The following is a 21,019-nucleotide window of genomic DNA, read 5'->3' on the forward strand; positions in this document are numbered from 1 at the left end:
GTTTACCCACATAGGTAACCTTTGTTTACCTATAATGTCATGCACACTTCCCCACTGTTGCGTCACCAGAAACAGCAACGGGAAAAACACATAATATTATTGATATAATGATGGCACCTGCCAGTAACTAAGGGGAGGGCTCACACTGAGATTTGGCTAGGTTCCATGCAGATATGGTTAGAGAGAGCACTGGACATGGCTGATGGAAAATGAACAAAGCACATTATTGTCAGTGTGCTATACAATGGTAGAAATATTATTGAGTCCTTACTGGAAATGCTTTAGCAAGAAGATCGTAGAATTCCATTTGCCTTTTATGGGTTACATTCCATTAGAACTTCACATAATCTCAATATAAGAGGATGAGTATAACATAATGTGAAAGAGCTATTAGCATTGCAAAAGTAAAGGGCAATTCTCTAAGATTTTTGTTTTCAACATCCAGTAAATCTATGAAATACGATATGTATAGATTTTTTAATACAAAGTATTCTTTTTAGCTCGATCAGTATAAGCACACTAGTTACAAGTGTAAACAGAGGGCTAAACAACATCCTACACTCAATGAAAAGTTTGGCCCTGCAATTATTTTTTTGTTTTGTTTTTAGAGTTAAGCAACGGTTGCAGGGTGGTGGGAGAGATATCAGGATCATGGAACATGGGGAGGTGCTTTTAGTAAGCATTTTGCTTATTACTGTGACTCGAGGACAAACTAAACATTTTGTTTGCTAGGTTCAGACACAATGAGAAACCATGACATGTACGAGTCATAGTTAAGAACCTAAATCACTGTTTGGGTTCCTAGACACAAAATCAGGCAAGTTATGATTTAGAACTGCTTGTCTGCTTTTTCATTTTCATCAGGTCATAGCTTCACTCCCACTCCCATGGGGCAGGAACCTCTGGAGGCAGGGCAATGGCTTTGACTGCGATTTATCAGTGGTTGTGGATTCAGACATTGTGTGTAACTACAGCACTCACTGTGGTTTGCAAACCAATTCAAAACCATGAGTTAGTCCTGGTTTGTTGGCTAATGGCTTATTTTCAAGATTGAGTTCAGATGCAATACAAAACCATGACTAGTTAAACCATGGTTTCCAGTTATGTCTGAACCCTGCCCTTATGTTAAATATGCATTATGTTAACATATGCACTATGTTTAATATAGGCCCCTTGTGACTAAGGGTCACAGTGCATGAGAAGGGGTGTGTGTGTTTGGCCATTTCCCCCTGCCATAGTCCTGCAGCAGAAGCTTCCTTTGGCACCAATTAAAGCTTCTGTCTGGGGCTAACAGCAGCAATGGGAGCAAAAATTGTGGTCAGGACCACAGTGCAGAAGAAAAGTGTCAAATATTCCTTCCCCATGTGTTGTGGTCCTGATCTGCTCCCCTGCAACCATTTAATTTAAAAAGAAGAAGCAGGGCTAAACTATACATTTAACATAATGTGAAGTCTGGCACTGACTCACAGTAATAAGCTTACTAAAAAGCATTTGGAGGGTGCTCATGCTTGGTTTCAGTCTAGCATAATTATTTATTGTGGATGGTCCTCTCTGCTTGCCAGGAAACACACGGTTCACACTGGACCTGTGCCTGGACAGAACTACTTGCAAGATTGAGACTGTAATCAGAAACAGCCCCAAGCTAACTGAACTAAAGCAAAGGCAGTGACACAGAGGAGCAGGCCTTGGCTGAACGTACATGGAGGGGCAGCCATTGAATCTAAAAAAAGAGTAGACTTATTTGTAGACTTGGCTACACAGCATATGATACAGAGTGTTTGATTACATCTACTCAGTGGTCTCCAGATTTTGCCACTCTTTCAGTGATGAATCATTGTGGTGTGCTCTAGAAGTGGAGAGGACTATGTGATTTATGAGATTAATGCTTTTTTCTTTTTTTCTTTTTTTTTAGAAACCACTACTGTGTGTATTTTTCATACCTAAGCAAGTAAATGTCAAGAAAATGTTCATGCAAAATGCCAAAACTTCAGGACAATATTCTGTCAAAGCAAAATACTACTTAAGGAAATGTAATTTACATAATACAGTCAATGCTTTTGAAAACTAAATGACATACTAAAACCAGTGTTTTATAAGGTAATGCTCATTATTTATTTATTTATTTGATTTATATACCACCCCAAAGTGGCTCAGGGTGGTACACATTAAAACAAACAATTAAAAGCAATTAACAATTAAAAACAAATTGTGGTACAATTTGTACATGTTGTACATGGATGCAGAAATCTAAAATTTTGATGAAATATATCTGATTTACTTTCAGTTTCTACTTCTCTTTCTGGTACTGCATACTTACCCATCAGTTTGCTGTCAATCTTGACTGTGTCTTTTTCAATGAATAAACTAAGTGGCAGAGTTTCATTTGCACTAATGGAAAACTGGGGGAAAAGATAATAGTTATCTATCAGAAATTATCTGTCTTAACCCATCTGATTTGTATTAACCCTTCTGATTTCTGAATGCAAATCAAGGGGCCGATAACTAATGTGATAAGCCTGAGCCTTCTGCATCCTAAAAATGATGTGATCAATAATCCTGCTAATCAACTAAGGAGTTATACTCAATCATATTACTGTTATAATACCTTAGAAGAGAGAGGAAATAGATTAATATACTATAAAATGTTCAAAATGTTCAAAACCCCAAACACGCAGAACGGAAGTGTAATGTTTAGTAACATTTTTGTTAAAGGGGTTTTTTGTTGTTAAAGAAATGTGTTTTTAAAATAAATGAGAAAAATGTGAATATGCACACACAGGTGATGCTTGCATTCTACAAGTCCAAATACGTTAGTAACTACCACTGCAGTGCCTTCCCCTACTCCAAATATGGTTATGTGTATAAATGGGGAATGTTCCTTCAATTCCACTGTGGAGGTCAAAACCTTCCATGGTGTAACATACCTGGCCTGTCCCAAGCACAGATATGTTCCTAGCTGCCACTACAAATGTAAATGGCAGATAATCAGCATTCACCAGCAAACATCAACCATCTCTACAACACTGTTTTTATCATTTTTCTCAGGCATATGTTGGCAATCTCCAGTTTCTTACATTCATAGAAGTGCACAAACACTCCCTACAACCTTGCCCCCCACCAAGTAGAACAATAAAGATAACAGTTGGCCTGAAATTTGGGACTAAAAGGACACAACTGTTGGAGACCAATAGCCATCTCCCTTCACATACACCCCACATTTAATATCAGACTTTTTGATAAGAAAATTAGGCCATATATGGACCAGAAGACAGGTGATGGGATTGAGCCTGTAGGTGAAAAGTAGGATTCTCCTGGATTTTATATGTTATACAATCTTTTTGAGGAACTGTGTAATGGTGGGTGAACTGAGCCTTATGACGATATAACTCATCCTTCCCTGAGACAGAAAACTAGAAAGGGATCCTTTAAAAAACAAAAAAATTACCTCTGGGCTTTCGAAGAAGAAACCTCCATCAGGTGATTGTTGCACTGACGCATCAAATTCCATGTAGTTACTTCCAATCCTGAAGGAGCTACCCTGTAAAGACAAATATTTGACTTATAAACTGTATAACACTGCTGAACCAACAAAAGTATCACCAAGCAATATACTTTACAGCACTGGAAATAAAGAGATCAAGTAGAAAGCCAGAAAGCATAGAACCGATTATTTCAATCACAAACAAAACACAAGAGACTGTGAGCATCTCAGTATAATCTACTACTAGGCCCAGTGTTCTCTCTAACTTTTTTTCATTTGTGTGCGGGTCGGAATGAGTTTTGTTCTGGGCAGCAGTATCAAGGCAATGTGAGTGCACATATATTCAGAGTGGGGCCTTTCTGATTCAATCTGAGCGGGATCTAAAATTGACTGGGCGGACATAAAAAAACATGTGAGCATGCAAACACCTTAGAGGGAACACTAGAACCAGTGCCAATCTTGCCACCTTGCTGACCCAGAGTAGATTTAGCTTCTCCGACCCATCCTCCACACGTTCATACACTTTGAATCAGCATGGCCACCGTCACAGAAGCTAGACAGAAGGGAACTAGAGGGGTCTCTTGGCACCACCCAGAAGTGATAGATCCAATCTTTTGGACCAACTTTGGGGCAGCCACTGCAACATCGATACACATGAGTACAATGCGGGCAAGATGCGAGAGAAGGGTCACAACAGCACAGTGCAAGAATGCAGAACTTGCATGCACATGCATTCAGAGTGGGACCTTCCAGTTTCAACCTGAATGGGATCTTAAATTAACTGAGTTGGCATTAAAAAACCTATGAGCGCACGTGCATGCCTTAGAGGGAACATTGCACCCATTAATATTCCTCCTTAAGCAGACTAAAGAAAAACATTAGGCATGAGTTCACAGTATTTGTTAATACAATAGATTCTTCATAATAATGTTTACATTTAAAAGTGAGAACAGTATACCACAACTTCTCTATGAACTGATTGATTCATATCCAATAATGTATGTCTCTAGGCCAGGTGTGAAGGATCTTATTGCACAAAAACTCCTCTTCTCTCCCAATCAGTCTGCAAGGGAGCAAGACTGCACAGTCTGCAAGGGAGCAAGACTGCACAGACTGCACAGTCTGCAAGGGAGCAAGAATATAAAAAGTCTTGGCAAAGTGGAAAAAACCTACCGACATATATTTCCAAATCCTGACCTAAGGGTTCTCTGAATTCCTCCTCACTCTGAATTGCAAAGAAAAGGGCCAAATAGGTGCCTTTTTAAAAAAAGAGACTCAGATTAGTAGTTCCAAAAGAACAAAAACTTGTGAGAGGCACAACCAACTTTGGTTGCACCTGAGCCCACAGTTTGTCAACAAGACACCTTGCCCTTCCACTTTATTTACCCCACTCTGTGAGGTAGGCTAGGCTGAGAGACAAAGAACGGCCCAGTGGGCTTCATGGCTGAGCAAGGACTTGGACTAGAATGTTCCTACTCAAAGCCCAACACATTGTCTACGACACTTCACTGGTGGTTCTCTTTCCCAGACTTTATGCATTATTATTCCATTAAAACAAACAAATAAAATGTGCTATATTAGACAGGTTCAAATCCAACTATACTTATGGAGTTGAGCAAGTGGCTTAGGAAAGTCACCATCACCTTTTCACAGTCTAGCATATTACATAAGAAAGTTGAAAGGATAAACAGAAATAATATTTAAAGGTCTTTGTACTGCCAGTCTGTCCAAAATAATAAACTTTTACTTTTTAAAATTCATTCAGTGTCCTGCTGATTTACACAGAAGGCTTGAAATGAAGATTTTGAGATGGCAGAATTCAGAGACAATAATAGTTTTTTTAAAAAAACACCACTGAAAATGAACTATGAAACAATACCATAGTTTAATAACTGTCAGAGGAATGACCTAACAGAGCAGGGGACAGATTTAAGGCTTCGGGGAGCTTCCCCCCTCTTTTTCCCGGAGCCCTGGGAATTACCAGCACATAACAGTGGTTTGGAAAGGCAGAGCCAGTCCTCAAATGGCAGCTTGTACAAAAAATAACACTGACAGAAAGAAGGATTTAAACATCAACATCCCTGAATTTCTGGAGAAGTTTGTTGCAGAGAAAAGGGGGGCAAGAGAAGAAGCTAGAGAGAAATAAATGGGAGAGAAAATAAAACCTTGGTCAGAGAGAGAGAGAGAGAGAGAGAGAGAGAAATTAAACATGGGCAGCAGCCACACCTCCACTCAGCCAGCCATTCAGATTTACATAATTAGCTGGAAAGGAAGGTGAAGCAAGACCAAATGCCCAGAGAGCTACTTCAGATAAGCCCAGGAGCTGCCTGCCCCTGCCTACAAAATCAAATAGATGGATAAAATGAATGCTCTGTTGTAAAATCTGCAGTGTGTGTGTGTGTGTAATAGCATTTCCTAATCAAAATGACTAGCCTAGGAAATACCAAAATGAGGAAGTCCTACATTTCAGCAATGTAACTATACCGAAAAGGATGTTCATTTTGAGTGAAATGAACAGTGAAAGAATTTGAGATAGTCATTAAGAAAGTAGCTTGCTGAGAGGTTGTGGCAGAAAGGCCTGAGGTGTCCAAGTACAAGAAATGTTGAGAAAAAGTTGGTTCTTTGCCTTGCCTCCCTTTCCTCGCCTCACTAATTAGAGAAGGATCTGGGAAGGCAGACTACACAGAGAGATGCAATGGTCCCAGCACTGTTCTGCTGTCTTTGCCCTATGTTTTATTTTACATGTATTGGGAGCTGGCTGCTTCTCTACAGTAGGTAATTGTAAAGGAAGTTGAAGGGCCAGTTGGATAAGTTAAAGAGAAGATGAAAATTGTGTGTGTGTGTGTGTGTGTGTGTGTGTTATATATGTATGAATGAAAGGATTACGCTGATTACACAGGGCACCATTTTAGCAATGAAACACACGGATTCTGGAAAATCTCCCAGGGAAGGCAGGTATTGATCTAACTAAGTCTGAAGTTCAACTTAGCCTTATATTCAAACACTGATGACTGCTAGAGGCTCACTCTCAAAGAATGTTTTTAAAGGGGTGGTGCTCAGCTTGAAGCCATGACCTGCAGACTAAATGTTACAGTGCAGTAGCATCTGGCCATAAGTTGCAAGCAGCCATCTCCAGATTTACAGTACATGCATGCAAAGTTTTTCTTCTATAACTGCAGTAGTTTGAAACTGCTCTTTTCCTCATGCAATGGCGTTCATTGGGCTGCCACTAGTAATAACTGTCCTCCTAGTAAACCTCTTTAAAGACGTTTTCTTTCACTTTTAAAAACCTCTTTAAAATTGTTTTCTTCAGTTCAGGGGATTTAGGGGCTGTGGCAGCTTCTGTGTAGAGTACGTGGCTCATGGCAATCATCATCACATGGGACAAGATGCTTGATCACAATACAAAGATGTCATGTCATTATGGTGCTCAGGATATCAGGATATACAAAAGACAAATTGTAACCTGCATTAATTCATGAAAAGATTTTGTGGCCTATTGCTATTATTTCCTACTACATGCAGTGTGCTCATAAGAGCATGATTGACCAAGGCTCTTCAGCTACTCTTTCCACTTTTATTGTTATAAACAAAAATATCTTCAGCAGTGCTAAATAATTCATTTACCAGTATGCCTCAGAGTGTCCCTGCATCAGTCACTTCAAGGGTATATATAGGCACACAGAAAACAGAACTAAATATGTATTCATCTTTAGAGTTTAACACCCATAATAATAAAAATCCATCTCATATGGAAGGCTATGCCCAAGCTGCAACATAGGAAGCACTGAATTAAATGTAACACAAGTCTCCATTGAAGGCAGAAAGCTAAATTTTCATGAGCCTCGATTAGAGACTTTGGGGAAAGGAGTAAAACCTCATCTAATTTACACTTGCTCAATTATTTGCATTCACATATGTCTCTTGCTAAACCCCAAACTGTTAGTATATAACCACAAAATGTGAGAATTGTTATGTTTAAAGATATAGCCTCTCAAATTGTTATAGGACCAATGGATGTAGGAACAAGACTAAGAAAGAGCAGAACAAACTGTTATGGAAAGGCTAGATATGGTCCCCATTCTGGATGCCTAGGAATCACAGGATCTTGGGTATATGAGTACTCTTTCACATACATTACAGACTCTTTTGCTTTCTCTACACAAGTCAGTAGGTTTCCATGCAGGAAAACCACTCATGGAGAAGGCACACTAGCCTATCTACTGGGCCCTCAGGAAAAACAGAGGCATTCATCTGGGACAGGGAATAATTTCAAATCCAGTTATTTAAGAGTTATTTATACAATTCCTTTTCCATGACATATAGGAGAAAGGAGAGCTATTTTGTATTACTATAACATTTGTGTTTACCAAAGAGAATGGAAAGAATAAGTTTTATTACCCCTAATATTTCATTGAAATAATGTTGGCAATAAAATTCAATGAAATATCGCAGGCACTTAGACAAAAGATACAGCCTTTACAAAAACACATTCTTGCATTCATGTTAGGGTCAATACAATACATACGAGGGCTGTGAATCACATTGATCCGATATCTGGGTCCAGATTAGTCCTACTGGGGCATTTTTCTGCAGAAACAATTCTTGGAGAAAAAGTCATCTGGTATCAGCAGCCTATCTGATACCATGTCTCAAATCAAATCAGATTGGAAGGAAGGACTTAACTTTACAGAAGAGCCTGCTCCCCCCCCCCTTTTTTAAAAGAAACTGACTGCCTTCCAGCAGCTGCAGTGGCAGCATTTCAAAACTCAGCCTTTCCTTGTACCATCCTATAATGCCCTATAGTTTCAGCCATTTCTCCCCCAGTAATGTACCAGGCATTATAGGGCAGTACCAGCAAGGAGGGGCAAGATCTTGAAATACTGTGGCTGCTGAATTATTTTAAAAAGCCAACTTTTCAGTAAAGGTAAGCCCTCCTATAACCCCAGTGCATCAAGCCAATAGCTATTATGGGCTCAATGTGATCCTGATCACCCTCTGCATCGCTAGCACAATATGAGAATGGCCAGGTTTGGAGCGATAATCGGACTGATAAACAACCTAACTTAACAACATTTCACAACCACACTATGGACTGGGAAGTGTCATATTCACTATTATACAATGCCTAATGCACAAGATAAAATATTAATATTATGAATAACTATGAATACAGAGACAACACAGCAAGGCTCAATCATCATGCATATTGTATAGACATACTTGCCTGGATTTGACTTCAGCAAAGTAACAAAGAAATCCTGAAATATATTTTGCTATTTTTTGGGAGGGCTATGTTTGATGTTTTGTTTATCCTACCACAAAATCAAATGGTGTAAAAGTTGTGCTAATTCAGCAGTTTCTAATGTTTTGGAGCTCCTATAGAGCTCTCTGCTAACAAAGGCTTTTGCAATAACACAAGAAGCAGACCTATGTAGGCATTGCCTTTGTATGCTGCTTCCTTCAGAGAGTATCTCATGCCCACAAGAGCCCCACAGAAACATAAGAGCCCACTGATAATTATCATTTGTGGTAATAATATACAAACATCTATTAATGTGATTTACCAGTTATTCCTGAAAGCAAGTTTAAACAAATATTCACTTAGTCATATAAACGTTGAATTAAGCAGTGGCTACTTGTAACCACAGGATATTTTCAATAAAATCAGTTTGTTAACAGGAACTGATGAGTTGTAAGCATCAAAATGTATTCAATCATTTTTTGAATTTACCTGATAATTGTCTAGATTTTTTCCTTCAAAGTAGACACGCGTTGAGACTTCCATAGGAATTGTTTCAGGACTGGGATTTAGAAACTGTGGACAGTCTTCTGCCTAGAATGATAAACATTTCATAAATAATTACATAGAATCATTCCACCCCAACCAATCTGAACTTTTTTTGTGTTCAGAAGAGCTTCTTGCTTAGCACAGACTGACAGGTTTGATTACAGCTTTCAAATTAGACATGCTAAAAATGACTGCAGCATATGCCAAACTATCATTCCCATCCTTGAAACCTCTCTCACACATTAAAGTAAAAATGGGCAATACGGAAGACACTGAATTGTTTCTTAATCACATTTACTCAACTCCATATTTATTTTCATGCCCATATAAAGGCATAAAAAAACAAAAATAAAAACCATACTCACAGAAAAAAATATTCCTGAAGTTGCAGTACAAATGATGATTTTTCCTTTCTATTAATTTGTGATCACACACACACACACACACACACACACCCATCTCCTGTTCATGGCTCAAAATGTCTCGTGTCTGACAAGACATGAGATGACAGTGAGACTGTTAGTAGGGGCCATGTTGACTTCTCCCAACCGTCATATTATGTGTGTCAGAGATCCAACATGTTTGTTGGCCACCCGCCTCCCCACACAATTGCTTCCCTCTCTTCCTCCAGCTGTAAAGCAGGGGACAGAATGTGCCACTTCCTCCTCACTATGGGGGAACATTCAAGAACCGCCTTGCCTTTTGTAGCTTTTTATTCCCTTTAACTTTCCTCCTAGTCCCAAATGGTGTGGGTCCTTCTAGCATTGGTATTTTTCCCTCTGAGGCTGTAGCCATACATTTCTTCAGATAAGCAATCCAAGAAGCACAGCACTACTCAGGGACCAAGCACCACTTAGGGACCTAGCAATAAAGTGAAAGAAGAAAAGTCCCATTTAAAACTGCCAAAGACAACCCCAGGGTTCTGTGGTTGCCAGGAGTTGAAACCAACTTGATGGCACACTTTACCTTTGCAGAAAGCAAGGCAAGTGCTTAAATGTTCCCACCAAAGGAAAGAGAAAGATATGCAGTCTGTCCCAGGTTGGAGGAGGAGCTAGAAGACAGGGCAGTGATAGGAGTGGGTGGGTTCGGCAGACATTTTGGCTCTTCAACAACAAGGCTGTCATTGCAGAACTCCCCTCTGACAATGCTAAACATGACCCACAGCCCTATTTCATTCCCTCTCTCACAGACGGAGACAGACACATCTTGTATGCGCACGCGCATGGGTATATATAATATTTCAGAAAAGTAGCTAAGGTTTTTTAATCTATTTGTTCTATTTTTAAATAAATGTACCATGCTTTGTTTAATTGCATCTTGATCTGAAGATGAGTCTACACAGATATGTTTCTTCCAGTTCCACTGGCAATTCCAGCTGCTGCTTGCACAGGAATGGCACCTGCATTATAAATGAGATGCTTAGAACAGCCTTTGTTTTGCATTTCACTTTCTAAGTTGCACTTACAATTTCAGTTCATTTATCAATAATTCATTTTCAGAAAAATAATAATATGGATATCTGTTGCTCCAGGGACAAACAGTACTAACCAAGGACCATCACCAAAAAAATTCCATACACAGTAGTCAAATCAAGTCAAGTCTTTATTGTTATGGCCACCGACCAGAACAATATTAAAAACAAAAACAAAAACCTAGCACATAAAGTTAAAAAGATTAGTTAAAATACAATGTATCAATATCAATAAAATGGATATTGTAAATTAAAACAATAAAATTCCCTTATTAATCATCTGCTGACGAGTATTAATGGCAGCAGCACAGTATCTAGCAACTCTAGATGTAACTGCAGATTCCAAATCGGAGAGCAACAAAGAGCAAGAGAATTGATCCTGTCGACCTGGAAATTTACATAATAGAGGTGTAATAAATAGTTCACGGATATCCTTATAAAACAAGAAAAATAGTAAAACGTGTTCAGTAGTTTCAACCTGGTCCAGCCCACAAGGGCAAAGCCTCTACGAGAATGGAACTCCTTTATAGCGACCTTCAAGGACTGCCAAAATTAAATTGTGGCATCGAGTTAAAGTAAAAGGTTTTCTATACCTAGGAATTTCTAGCCAAGTAAAGTAGCTCATTGCAGAAGTCAAATATCTACGTTCCTCTGCTATATAAAAATTGGGCACCTTACTAAGATCATTTTGCCACTCAGAATCTAAAACTCGCTGTCTAATCAGTGACTTCGCTTGATCATAACCGACATTAGACAAGATTGTAACAGAGAGGCCCAGTGTAGCTATTTTAGCCTCAATAGTCTGAAAGCATCTAGATCAATGGTCATCTTGCAAGATCAAAGGGCCAACTGGATGATAATTTAATTTAAGCCAATATCATAGTATAGTAATCCAAACATTTACCTCAACCTTAATCAGGCCTATCTCCAGACAGATAACAGTACTGGAAACAGATCTTGAGACACAAAGTGCAGTTCTCAAAATTTTTGACTGCACACGTTCTAGAGTTTCCATATTTGGAAAAAGGCCCAACTGTGCACCATAAAGTAGCTGGTCCAGTGGCTTGGCTTAAACAATTTGAAAGCCGCAGTTAAGTAAGAGCCACCTTTTAGTCGCAAATACTGTAAAATAGCAAGGGAGCTTTTCTGAGCATTAGAGGGTATGTAGTTCCCATGAACTTTTCTGGCACCCCCAGCATGGAAAACTATTCCCAAATACTTAAAGAATATCACTTGCTCATTAGGGTGTCCATCGATCCTCCCAAGTGCGGATCTTGGGCCTCCTCGCAAAGGCCATTATTTTAGTTTTCTGAAAATTCACTTCGAATCCTTCCTTTTCACAGCATAGATTTAATTCTTTTAGCGCTTTCCTAATGCCAATGGGTGCCCTTGAAAGCAGAACTGCATCATCTGCATAAAGCAGGATAGATATATGCCTCCCTGCGAACTTAGGTGGGTGGAAGTCTAAATGGCTAAGTTGATCCACCATAGAATTTATATAGTAATTAAACAGAAGTGGAGCGAGTCTACACCCCTGCTTAACACCTTTCTGTGTTGTTATAGCTCTCGTTAGATGCCCTTGAGAACTGAATCTAACCTTAAGAGAGGTATCCGAATATAATACTTGGAGCAAGTACAACAATCGGCAATCAGTAAAGGAAGTCCCCAGCTTCTTCCAAAGCTTAACCCATGAAATCAAATCAAAAGCTGCCTTAAAGCCAAGTCCACAGTATTTTTTCATTAGGGGAAAAAAACCCTCATGAAATGACCTGAGAATCCAGGAATCTCAGATGAACCAAGTTCTGGTCTTATCATCATGGGAGATGGGCAAATATTAAAATATGGTAGAGGAGAGCTGGTCTTGTGGTAGTAATCATGACTTGTCCCCTTAGCTAAGCAGGGTCTAACCTGGTTGCATATGAATGGGAGATTTTGTGTGTGGGCACTGTAAGATATTCCCCACAGGGGATTGAGCTTCTCTGGGAAGAGCAGAAGGCTCCAAGTTCCCTCCTGGGCATCTCCAAGATAGGGCTGAGAGGGACTCCTGCCTGCAACCTTGGAGAAGCCACTGCTGTCTGTGTAGACAATACTGAGCTAGATGGACTTATGATCTGACTCAGAATATGGCAGCTACCTATGTTCCTATGGTTTATTGGAAATTCAATCAACTATGCTGCAATGAGATTCAAGGAATAAGTTACTCCTTTTTTGCAAAACAATAATGCCCCTGTAGGAAAAGCCTGCCTCATACTCTGAAATTTATGACTGAATGGAAAGGGATTAACTAATACAATTGAGTGCATATTATTATTATTATTATTTATTTACACAGTCAGACAGGTGTTATGAATTAATTCAGGATGGCTGAATAAATAATAATAATAATAATAATAATAATAATAATAATAATAATAATCCCCCAGTGAGGCACTACCTTGGCGTGGTTGTGGGGCTTGCGTGCTCTGAGGAAGGTGAGAGCTATGCCAGAGGTCCAACCATACTGGACAGGTCTCACCAGAGGAGCCAGATGAAGAGTGCCTCTCCCATCAACAATATGGTGAGACGTAACTTTAATCAATCTATACCTGATCGGTCGTCGCCCGGGTCAACAAGGACCATGCCAGGTGCTATAGTTCCTGGACATCTGGTGGCAAGTGGGCAACAGGACTCAAGATCTTCAGTTGAGCAACCAGGGCTGAAGACAGCAAAGTTACTGGAAGAAACGTCGATTAACCGAAAAAAAATACAAAAAATGCAAACAAGGAAATAATGATCTGCTATTACAAGTCTAGTCCAACTAGAAGAGGTTATTGAAAAAGAATGTACCAAATTTGGAAAGAGAAGCATCCAGATACAGAAATCACAGAACAAAGGCTAGCAGACCAGAGAAGATTCATAATAAGAAATAAAGTATTCACAGGAGTTGAGCTGGAAGAACTGCAAAGAGCAACACAGGCTCAAGATATGGAAGAAGAATTACCACCAACTGAAGCAGTTGCTCAGGCGCATGTGGAGGAGGTGTTGGAAATAGAGGATACCACCGTTGCTGAACTGTTTCAAAATCAAAACCAGGCAACCTCCCCTTTACCTTCACCTCAAAAACAAATGCCGTTTAACAGAAAAGCAACAAGAGCTAAAGGAAAAATAACTGAGCACATGAACCAAGCAACCACCAGGGTTTGACTTCCAGCTCTAAAAACAGTTGCCAAAAAACAACTTGCTCAGGTATTAAAATATGTCAATGCTGCACTTGCAGAAATAACACCCAATAATTTGCAAGAAACAAACCAACTAATGTACAGTGCAGCAACAATAACAACACAAGAGCTTGGATATAAGATCAATGGACCTGTCAAAAAAGAAAGTAGTACATCACCTAAATGGAAGATTAGATTAGAAAATAAAATCTCCAGGCTTAGATCAGATGCTAGTAAATTGAAAGATATGAAAGACAAGAAGCTGAAGAATGAAAACACCAAACAGTATCTGATCCAAAAATACCACCTAGATTCAAGGAAAATCAGAGAAGTCCTGGAAATAATAAAGTAGCAAATAACAGCAGTGTCAAAGAAGATTAGCAGATATGAAGCCAGAACTACACAACACAGGCAGAATCTCCAATTCCAGTCGAATCAGAGACGTTTCTACCAAAGCATAGAAGGAGAAACTGCAACAAACCTAGAAACACCAAATAAAGAAGAAACAGTGCAATTCTGGGGGAAATTATGGGACAATCCAATAGATTATAATAAAAAAAGCAGGCTGGATGAAAGAGGCCAAAAAATGTAACCAACAAATGCAAGATCTAATAATAACACCAGAATTAATAAGTGAAAGAGCAAAGAAAATTAAAAATTGGACTGCGCCAGGCGACGATGAACTGCATGGCTTTTGGCTTAAACACCTAACAAGCCTTCATAAACAACTATCAAAACAGTTCAATCACATTTTGCAAGGAGGGGATATTGAACAATGGGTAACAACTGGGAAAACTCACCTCATAATGAAAGACCCAGCAAAAGGTGCAGTTCCAAGTAATTATAGACTGATAACCTGTCTGCCAACCATGTTCAAATTATTAACTGGAATAATAGCAGATGAAGTGATGCAACACTTATTAACTAACAAACAGCTTCCAGTTGAACAGAAAGGAAATTGTCCGAACACCAGAGGCACAAAAGACAAGCTGCCGATTGACAAAATGATTTTGGAAAATTGCAAGAGAAGAAAAACCAATCTAAGTGTTGCATGGATTGACTACAAGAAAGCCTTCGATTCATTGCCTCACACATGGATACTAAAATGTTTAGAAACAACTGATGTCAGCAAAAACATTCAGATATTTATTAAAAAAGCAATGAGCATGTGGAGTATACAGTTAACAATCAATGGCGAGACACTTGGACAGGTTAGCATTAGAAGAGGCATTTTCCAAGGGGACTCACTATCCCCTCTCTTGTTTGTAATCGCCATGACCCCACTCTCACAAATACTAAACAAAACAGGCCTCGGATACCAAACATCTAAAACATCAAGTCAAATCAACCATCTGCTGTACATGGACGATCTGAAGTTGTATGGAAAGTCCCAGTCAGAAATCGAATCATTGATAAACACTGTCCGTATATTCAGTAGCGATATAGCAATGGAGTTTGGACTAGACAAGTGTGCTGCATTAATAATGAACAGAGGGAAAATAAGAAAAACAGAAGGAATAGAACTGCCCAATGGAAGCAAGATCAAGAACCTGGAAGAGAAAGAACATTACAAATACTTGGGCATTCTCCAGGCTGATAACATTGCATGCACTGAAGTTAAAAGAAAAATTGGAAGTGAATACATCAGGAGAGTTAGAAAAATCCTCAAGTCCAAACTCAATGGCGGGAACACCATACAAGCCATAAACACCTGGGCTATACCTATTATCAGATACACTGCAGGAATAATAGACTGGACCCAGGCAGAGCTAGAGACGCTAGATCGTAAGACCAGGAAAATCATGACCATCAATCATACTCTCCACCCCCACAGTGATGTCGATGGGCTCCACCTCCCTTGCAGCTCAGGTGGAAGAGGAATGCTGCAAGTCCATCAAACAGCAGAGGAGGAGAAAAGAGGCCTTGAAGAATATATCAAGGACAGTGAAGAAGATGCACTTCAAATGGTCAATAATGCAAAACTATTCAACACCAATGAAACAAAGCAGGCCTACAAGAAAGAACAAGTCAAGAACCGAGCAGAAAAATGGAAAAATAAGCCACTGCATGGTCAATATTTGCACAATATAAGTGGAAAATCAGACATCACCAAGACCTGTCAATGGCTTAAGAATGGCAACTTGAAGAAAGAAACAGAGGGTTTAATACTGGCTGCACAAGAACAGGCACTAAGAACAAATGCAATAAGAGCAAAATTCGAAAAATCCACCACAAACAGCAAGTGCCACCTTTGTAAAGAAGCAGATGAAACCGTGGACCACCTAATCAGCTGTTGTCAAAAGATTGCACAGACTGACTAGAAACAAAGGCATGACAAAGTAGCAGGGATAGCTACTTTGGAACATCTGCAAAAAATACAAGCTCCCTGTAGCCAAAGATTGGTGGGACCATAAATTTGAAAAAGTTGAAGAAAATGAAGATGTAAAAATATTTTGGGACTTCCGACTACAAACAGACAAACATCTGCCACACAATACACCAGATATCACTGTAGTCGAGAAGAAAGAAAAACAAGTCAAAATAATCGACATAGCAATACCAGGGGATAGCAGAATAGAAGAAAAAGAAATAGAAAAAATCACCAAATACAAAGATCTACAAATTGAAATTGAAAGGCTGTGGCAGAAAAAGACCAAAATAATCCCAGTGGTAATTGGCGCCCTGGGTGCAGTTCCAAAAGACCTTGGAGAGCACCTCAACACCATAGGGGCCACAGAAATCACCATCAGCCAATTACAAAAAGTAGCTTTACTGGGACGATATCTATAACAATTGACAATAAAATTCTGGCATCCCAGGTCCTTGGGAAGGACTCGATGTCTGGATAAAACAAACCAGTCAATAACACCTGTCTGACTGTGTAAACAAGAATTAATAATAATAATAATAATAATAATAATAATAATAATAATAATAATAATAATTGTTTACATTTATAAACTGCCCCATCCAGACGCTATGGGCGGTGTACAACAACTTTTAAAACACATAAAAACACACAATTGAAAACATAGTGCTAAAAATAATATTAAAACAATTAAAAAACAATTAAAACCATTTAAAACCAATTAAAATGCTTTTAAAAACAACACTTTACAAGCCTTGGAAGGCCAGGCCAAACAAATAAGTTTTTAGGGCTCTCTTAAAGGCCGACAGCGAGCCTAAGTTGCAGATATCTGCCAGAAGTGCATTCCATAGACCAGGAACAGCTACAGAAAAGGCACGGTTCCAAGCACTGGTAGTAACTGGAGACGGACCTCTCCAGATGACCTCAACGAGCAATGGGGATCATACCGTAGAAGGCGCTCTCTAAGGTAACTGTTAGAGAGGTAACCCAAGCCATTCAGAGCTTTAAAGGTAATAACCAGCACTTTGTATTTCGCCCAGAAACATATCGGCAGCCAGTGCAGCTGTTTTAAGACAGGCATAATATGGTCTCTCTGGGCTACCCCAGAGACCAGTCTGGCCACCACATTTTGAACTAACTGAAGCGCCCGAACTACGTACAAAGGCAGCCCCACTAGAAGCATTAGAGGCGGGGGAGAATGAAGTTAAACAGTTAAGATACTTACGGTTGATTTTCAATATTATTTATAGCTTCTCCACAGTCATAAAACGGATATGTACCCGATGCAAAAGCTATACCATCACCAAAGGTCAGATGCAATGGAACCAAGACATAATCTATCAAAAAGAAAAAAGGTTTTATCATTTTAACAATGCTGGCTACGATATTAATGCCCATTTATTTGTTCAGGACATGTAATATAGCCTAACTTGCGTACAGAGCAAGAGGTTGTTGGTTCGAATCCCCGCTAGTGTGTTTCCCAGACTATGGGAAACACCTGTATTGGGCAGCTGTGATATAGGAAGATGCTGAAAGACATTATCTCACACTGTGCGGGAGATGGCAATGGTAAAACCCTCCTGTATTCTACCAAAGAAAACCACAAGGCTCTAAGGTCACCAGGAGTTGACACCAACTTGACAGTACAATTTTACTTTACTTTACTGATGCAATGGTTGAACTTGTAGATCTATGGAAGTTTCACAGTTGTTGAACTTCATACTGAGGCTTTATATCAAATGGTGTGTGCCACTTACCATTTATGAATTCTACACTATGAATAAAACAGATGACTTTAGGGTTACTAAAATAACCAATATATGCTCAAAATAATAAGCTAACCCAAGCATTTTTGAAAGCTGGTCTATTGCACAGATTTCCTCTGTTAATGGGTTTCTAATCTGGATTATTAGGGAACTAAGGGTGAAGGCCTATATATAGAAACTGGGAGTTCCTCATTGAGGCTTCCAGCTATTCCTTTGACAGAAATCATTAAACCCTTCTGACAAGCCATTTCACAAGCTATTGAGCAATTTCAAACTCAGCTTTCCTCTAACAGCTTTTTGAAGGAGTGGTGACAGTTTAAATTTAAACCCATTTTATAAAGACTTCTGTTGAAAATTCCAGGTTGTTTTCCACTTTAGCCCATACACTGAGGTCAGTTTAAAATTGCATTTTTAAAAAGGGTGCCAGTTAATTCAGACTTCAATCTAATAAAAAGTGATATTTACTAACAGACTATTTACATTTGTCAGAACTTCTCAGGAGAAATGGGTGTACCTTATTTTTATTTATGTAGTACATTTATATACAACCCCATACAAAATATTTGCTTGGCAGTTCACAATAAAAAGTTTTGTAACATGCCACTAAGAACTACTACTCTTCTTGCATACAACAAACAGTAAGCGATGACACCATCTAGCAATTTGTCTCTGAGAGACCCTAAGTGTGTTGGATGGTTAGTGCATGTGTGTGTGTACATGCAAGCTTGCACAGCAGTTATCAGCAATCCAGCAGGGTGCCACTATTTCAACTATACATATGGCAGTGAGAGATGGATAAGTCATTCCAAGTTGTGGTCAATCCTCTATCCTAATTTAGGGCATATTGGCAAGCCCTGCATGGGAAAATACTATTGCAGAATGTCTGGTCAGTGAAAAACATCTAACTATCTGTGATGTCATCCTAGATGAATGTACTGGCCTGCTTGGCGTGTATCTCTGGGACTTGGATTAGCTAGGTGGGATAATTCTCTCTCAGCTCTGTTCTTCGTGTTTTGGGATACTGCAGCAGCTCGAGTTGTAGGAGTAAAAGGGAAATTGCCTTTTGTCATGAGTTCATTCCCCTGTCAGAAGGTCCCTTTCAGCAGTTGCTAGGGTTTGAGTGTTTGTATCTGAAGTTGGCTAACCAGGACAAGCTGTGGATTCTGTTGGTGTCCTGTCTGTTCTGCTGCCCAAATACCTACTCATCTGGGGTAATCTTTGGCAAGGTGTTGGAGTCTACCAATTAGTCCTGGGAGTTAGTCTTTCATTGTTAATACTGGAGATACCACCTTCGGTGTAGGGATGTGCACAAACCCGGTTTGCTCGGTTCGGTTCAAATTCGAGCCGGGTTTGAACCAGGAAGAGGTGGTTCGGTTTTGGTTTTGCTTGAACCGCACACTGGTTCGGTTGGAATTCAAACCGTTTTGAACTGGTTCGAACCTCTAAAAGTGGGTGGGGTGGTAGCTGGCACCCATGGGTACCTGCCACCCAAAGCTCGTATGATTTTTAATGAATTTTTGAAATTAATTTTTATTTTTTTCTCATAGGGTATAATGGGACTCGAACCACCCCATTATTCCCTATTGTGTAGCACCCATGGGTACCAACAACCACCCAAACCACAAAGCAATTGGACAACCCTATGATTTTTTATGAATATTTGAAACATTTTTAATTATTTTTCTCATAGGATATAATGGGACCGGAACCAGACCAGACTATTGTGGAGCACCTAGGGGCACAAAAGTGGGGTGGGTGGTAGGCACCCAGAATTGCCTACCACCCACAAAGCTCCAAGGCAATCGGACACTCCTCCGATTATTGGTGAATTTTAAAAGTATTTTTGAATTCCTCATAAGGAATAATGAGGATTGCAGCAAATGTATAGCTTCACGTTGAGGGGAAAGGGGTGTCCTAGAGCGGAGTGTGGTGGGTGGTAGTTCCCAAGGAGGGCAAGGAAGCTATCAGAATTATTTGAAAGGAGCTGGGCAAAGGGCCTCCATGCTTCTTTATGGATCAAAACCTTAAAGATGCATAAACTTAAAAAATAACTGAAAAATCAGCCCTTTGCCCAATTCCTTTCAAATAATTCTGATAGCGTCCTTGCCCACCCAGAGCGAGGGTACCAACCACCCACATGGGTTGCTTGCTCTCTCTCTCTCTCCTACACCTTTGATTCCTCCACTGGAGCTTTTACCAGCCCCTCCCTCCCTCCCTCCAAATGATTTTCTCCACTAAGCAGACCAACCACCACTGCTTTCCTTCCCTGTCCCTATCTATCACAGCTATTACCATATATTCATTGTCATAGCATAGGTAAAGCCTGTGGTTGTTACTATCTTGGGAAACTGCCTGTTTTATAACTGCATCCAAAGGTCCCGCAAGTGGGTAACAGCTCCATCCATAACACTACTTAAAGAAGCAGAATTCAAAACTAGAAAAGCATGGGGACATCTTTAAACACTGATTCTTCTTTACCTTTGCCTTTTGTTGTTGGAGGAATTTCATTAGGAGGATTGCAGATAATGGCCTCTCCTTGCAACTCTGCCTTATAAGTCGTTCCACCAAAGTTACACCAAAGCTGGTCCTCTTCATTTAAATCTGGCAAACGGCTTAGAGTCAATTCTACCTAGAAACAAACATAAATGTAGAAATAAGCTGACAGAAAGCAATATGTATGTGCAAAGCTGTCGATTTCCTAGTAGAGGACAGCAGAGGAAAAAAGGTATTGAATGCAGTATTGAACCTGATACATTTGTAATGCCCTCTTAGTTGACACAGGGTTGTTGTTATGGATTGGCCAAGCTGGGCACCAGCCTGAGGGCCCATAAAGAGATGCACTTAGGATCCAAATGACCCCTTCATGGTGAAGGAGCTGCTATACATATAGTTGCATTTATATATAATACAGAGTATTTCTATATGCAACTTATGTAGTAACTTCA

General features: G+C 39.6%; 1 protein-coding gene across 7 annotated transcripts in view; it reads right to left on the bottom strand.

The window, feature by feature from the left end:
- PLXNB2 (plexin B2) overlaps positions 1-21,019 on the bottom strand; it is a 467,944-nt gene that overhangs the window by 77,760 nt on the left and 369,165 nt on the right. For all 7 annotated transcript variants that reach the window (XM_053253237.1, XM_053253239.1, XM_053253232.1 and 4 more), the window contains 6 exons: positions 20,553-20,703; positions 17,534-17,645; positions 10,569-10,671; positions 9,216-9,317; positions 3,446-3,538; positions 2,318-2,399 (listed from right to left, as the gene is read on the bottom strand). In XM_053253237.1, the coding sequence (XP_053109212.1) occupies positions 2,318-2,399; positions 3,446-3,538; positions 9,216-9,317; positions 10,569-10,671; positions 17,534-17,645; positions 20,553-20,703 (643 nt within the window). The remainder of the gene's footprint in view (positions 1-2,317; positions 2,400-3,445; positions 3,539-9,215; positions 9,318-10,568; positions 10,672-17,533; positions 17,646-20,552; positions 20,704-21,019) is intronic.

Source organism: Hemicordylus capensis, chromosome 5, assembly GCF_027244095.1.
Source record: "Hemicordylus capensis ecotype Gifberg chromosome 5, rHemCap1.1.pri, whole genome shotgun sequence".
In the NCBI taxonomy this organism is placed as follows: domain Eukaryota; kingdom Metazoa; phylum Chordata; class Lepidosauria; order Squamata; family Cordylidae; genus Hemicordylus; species Hemicordylus capensis.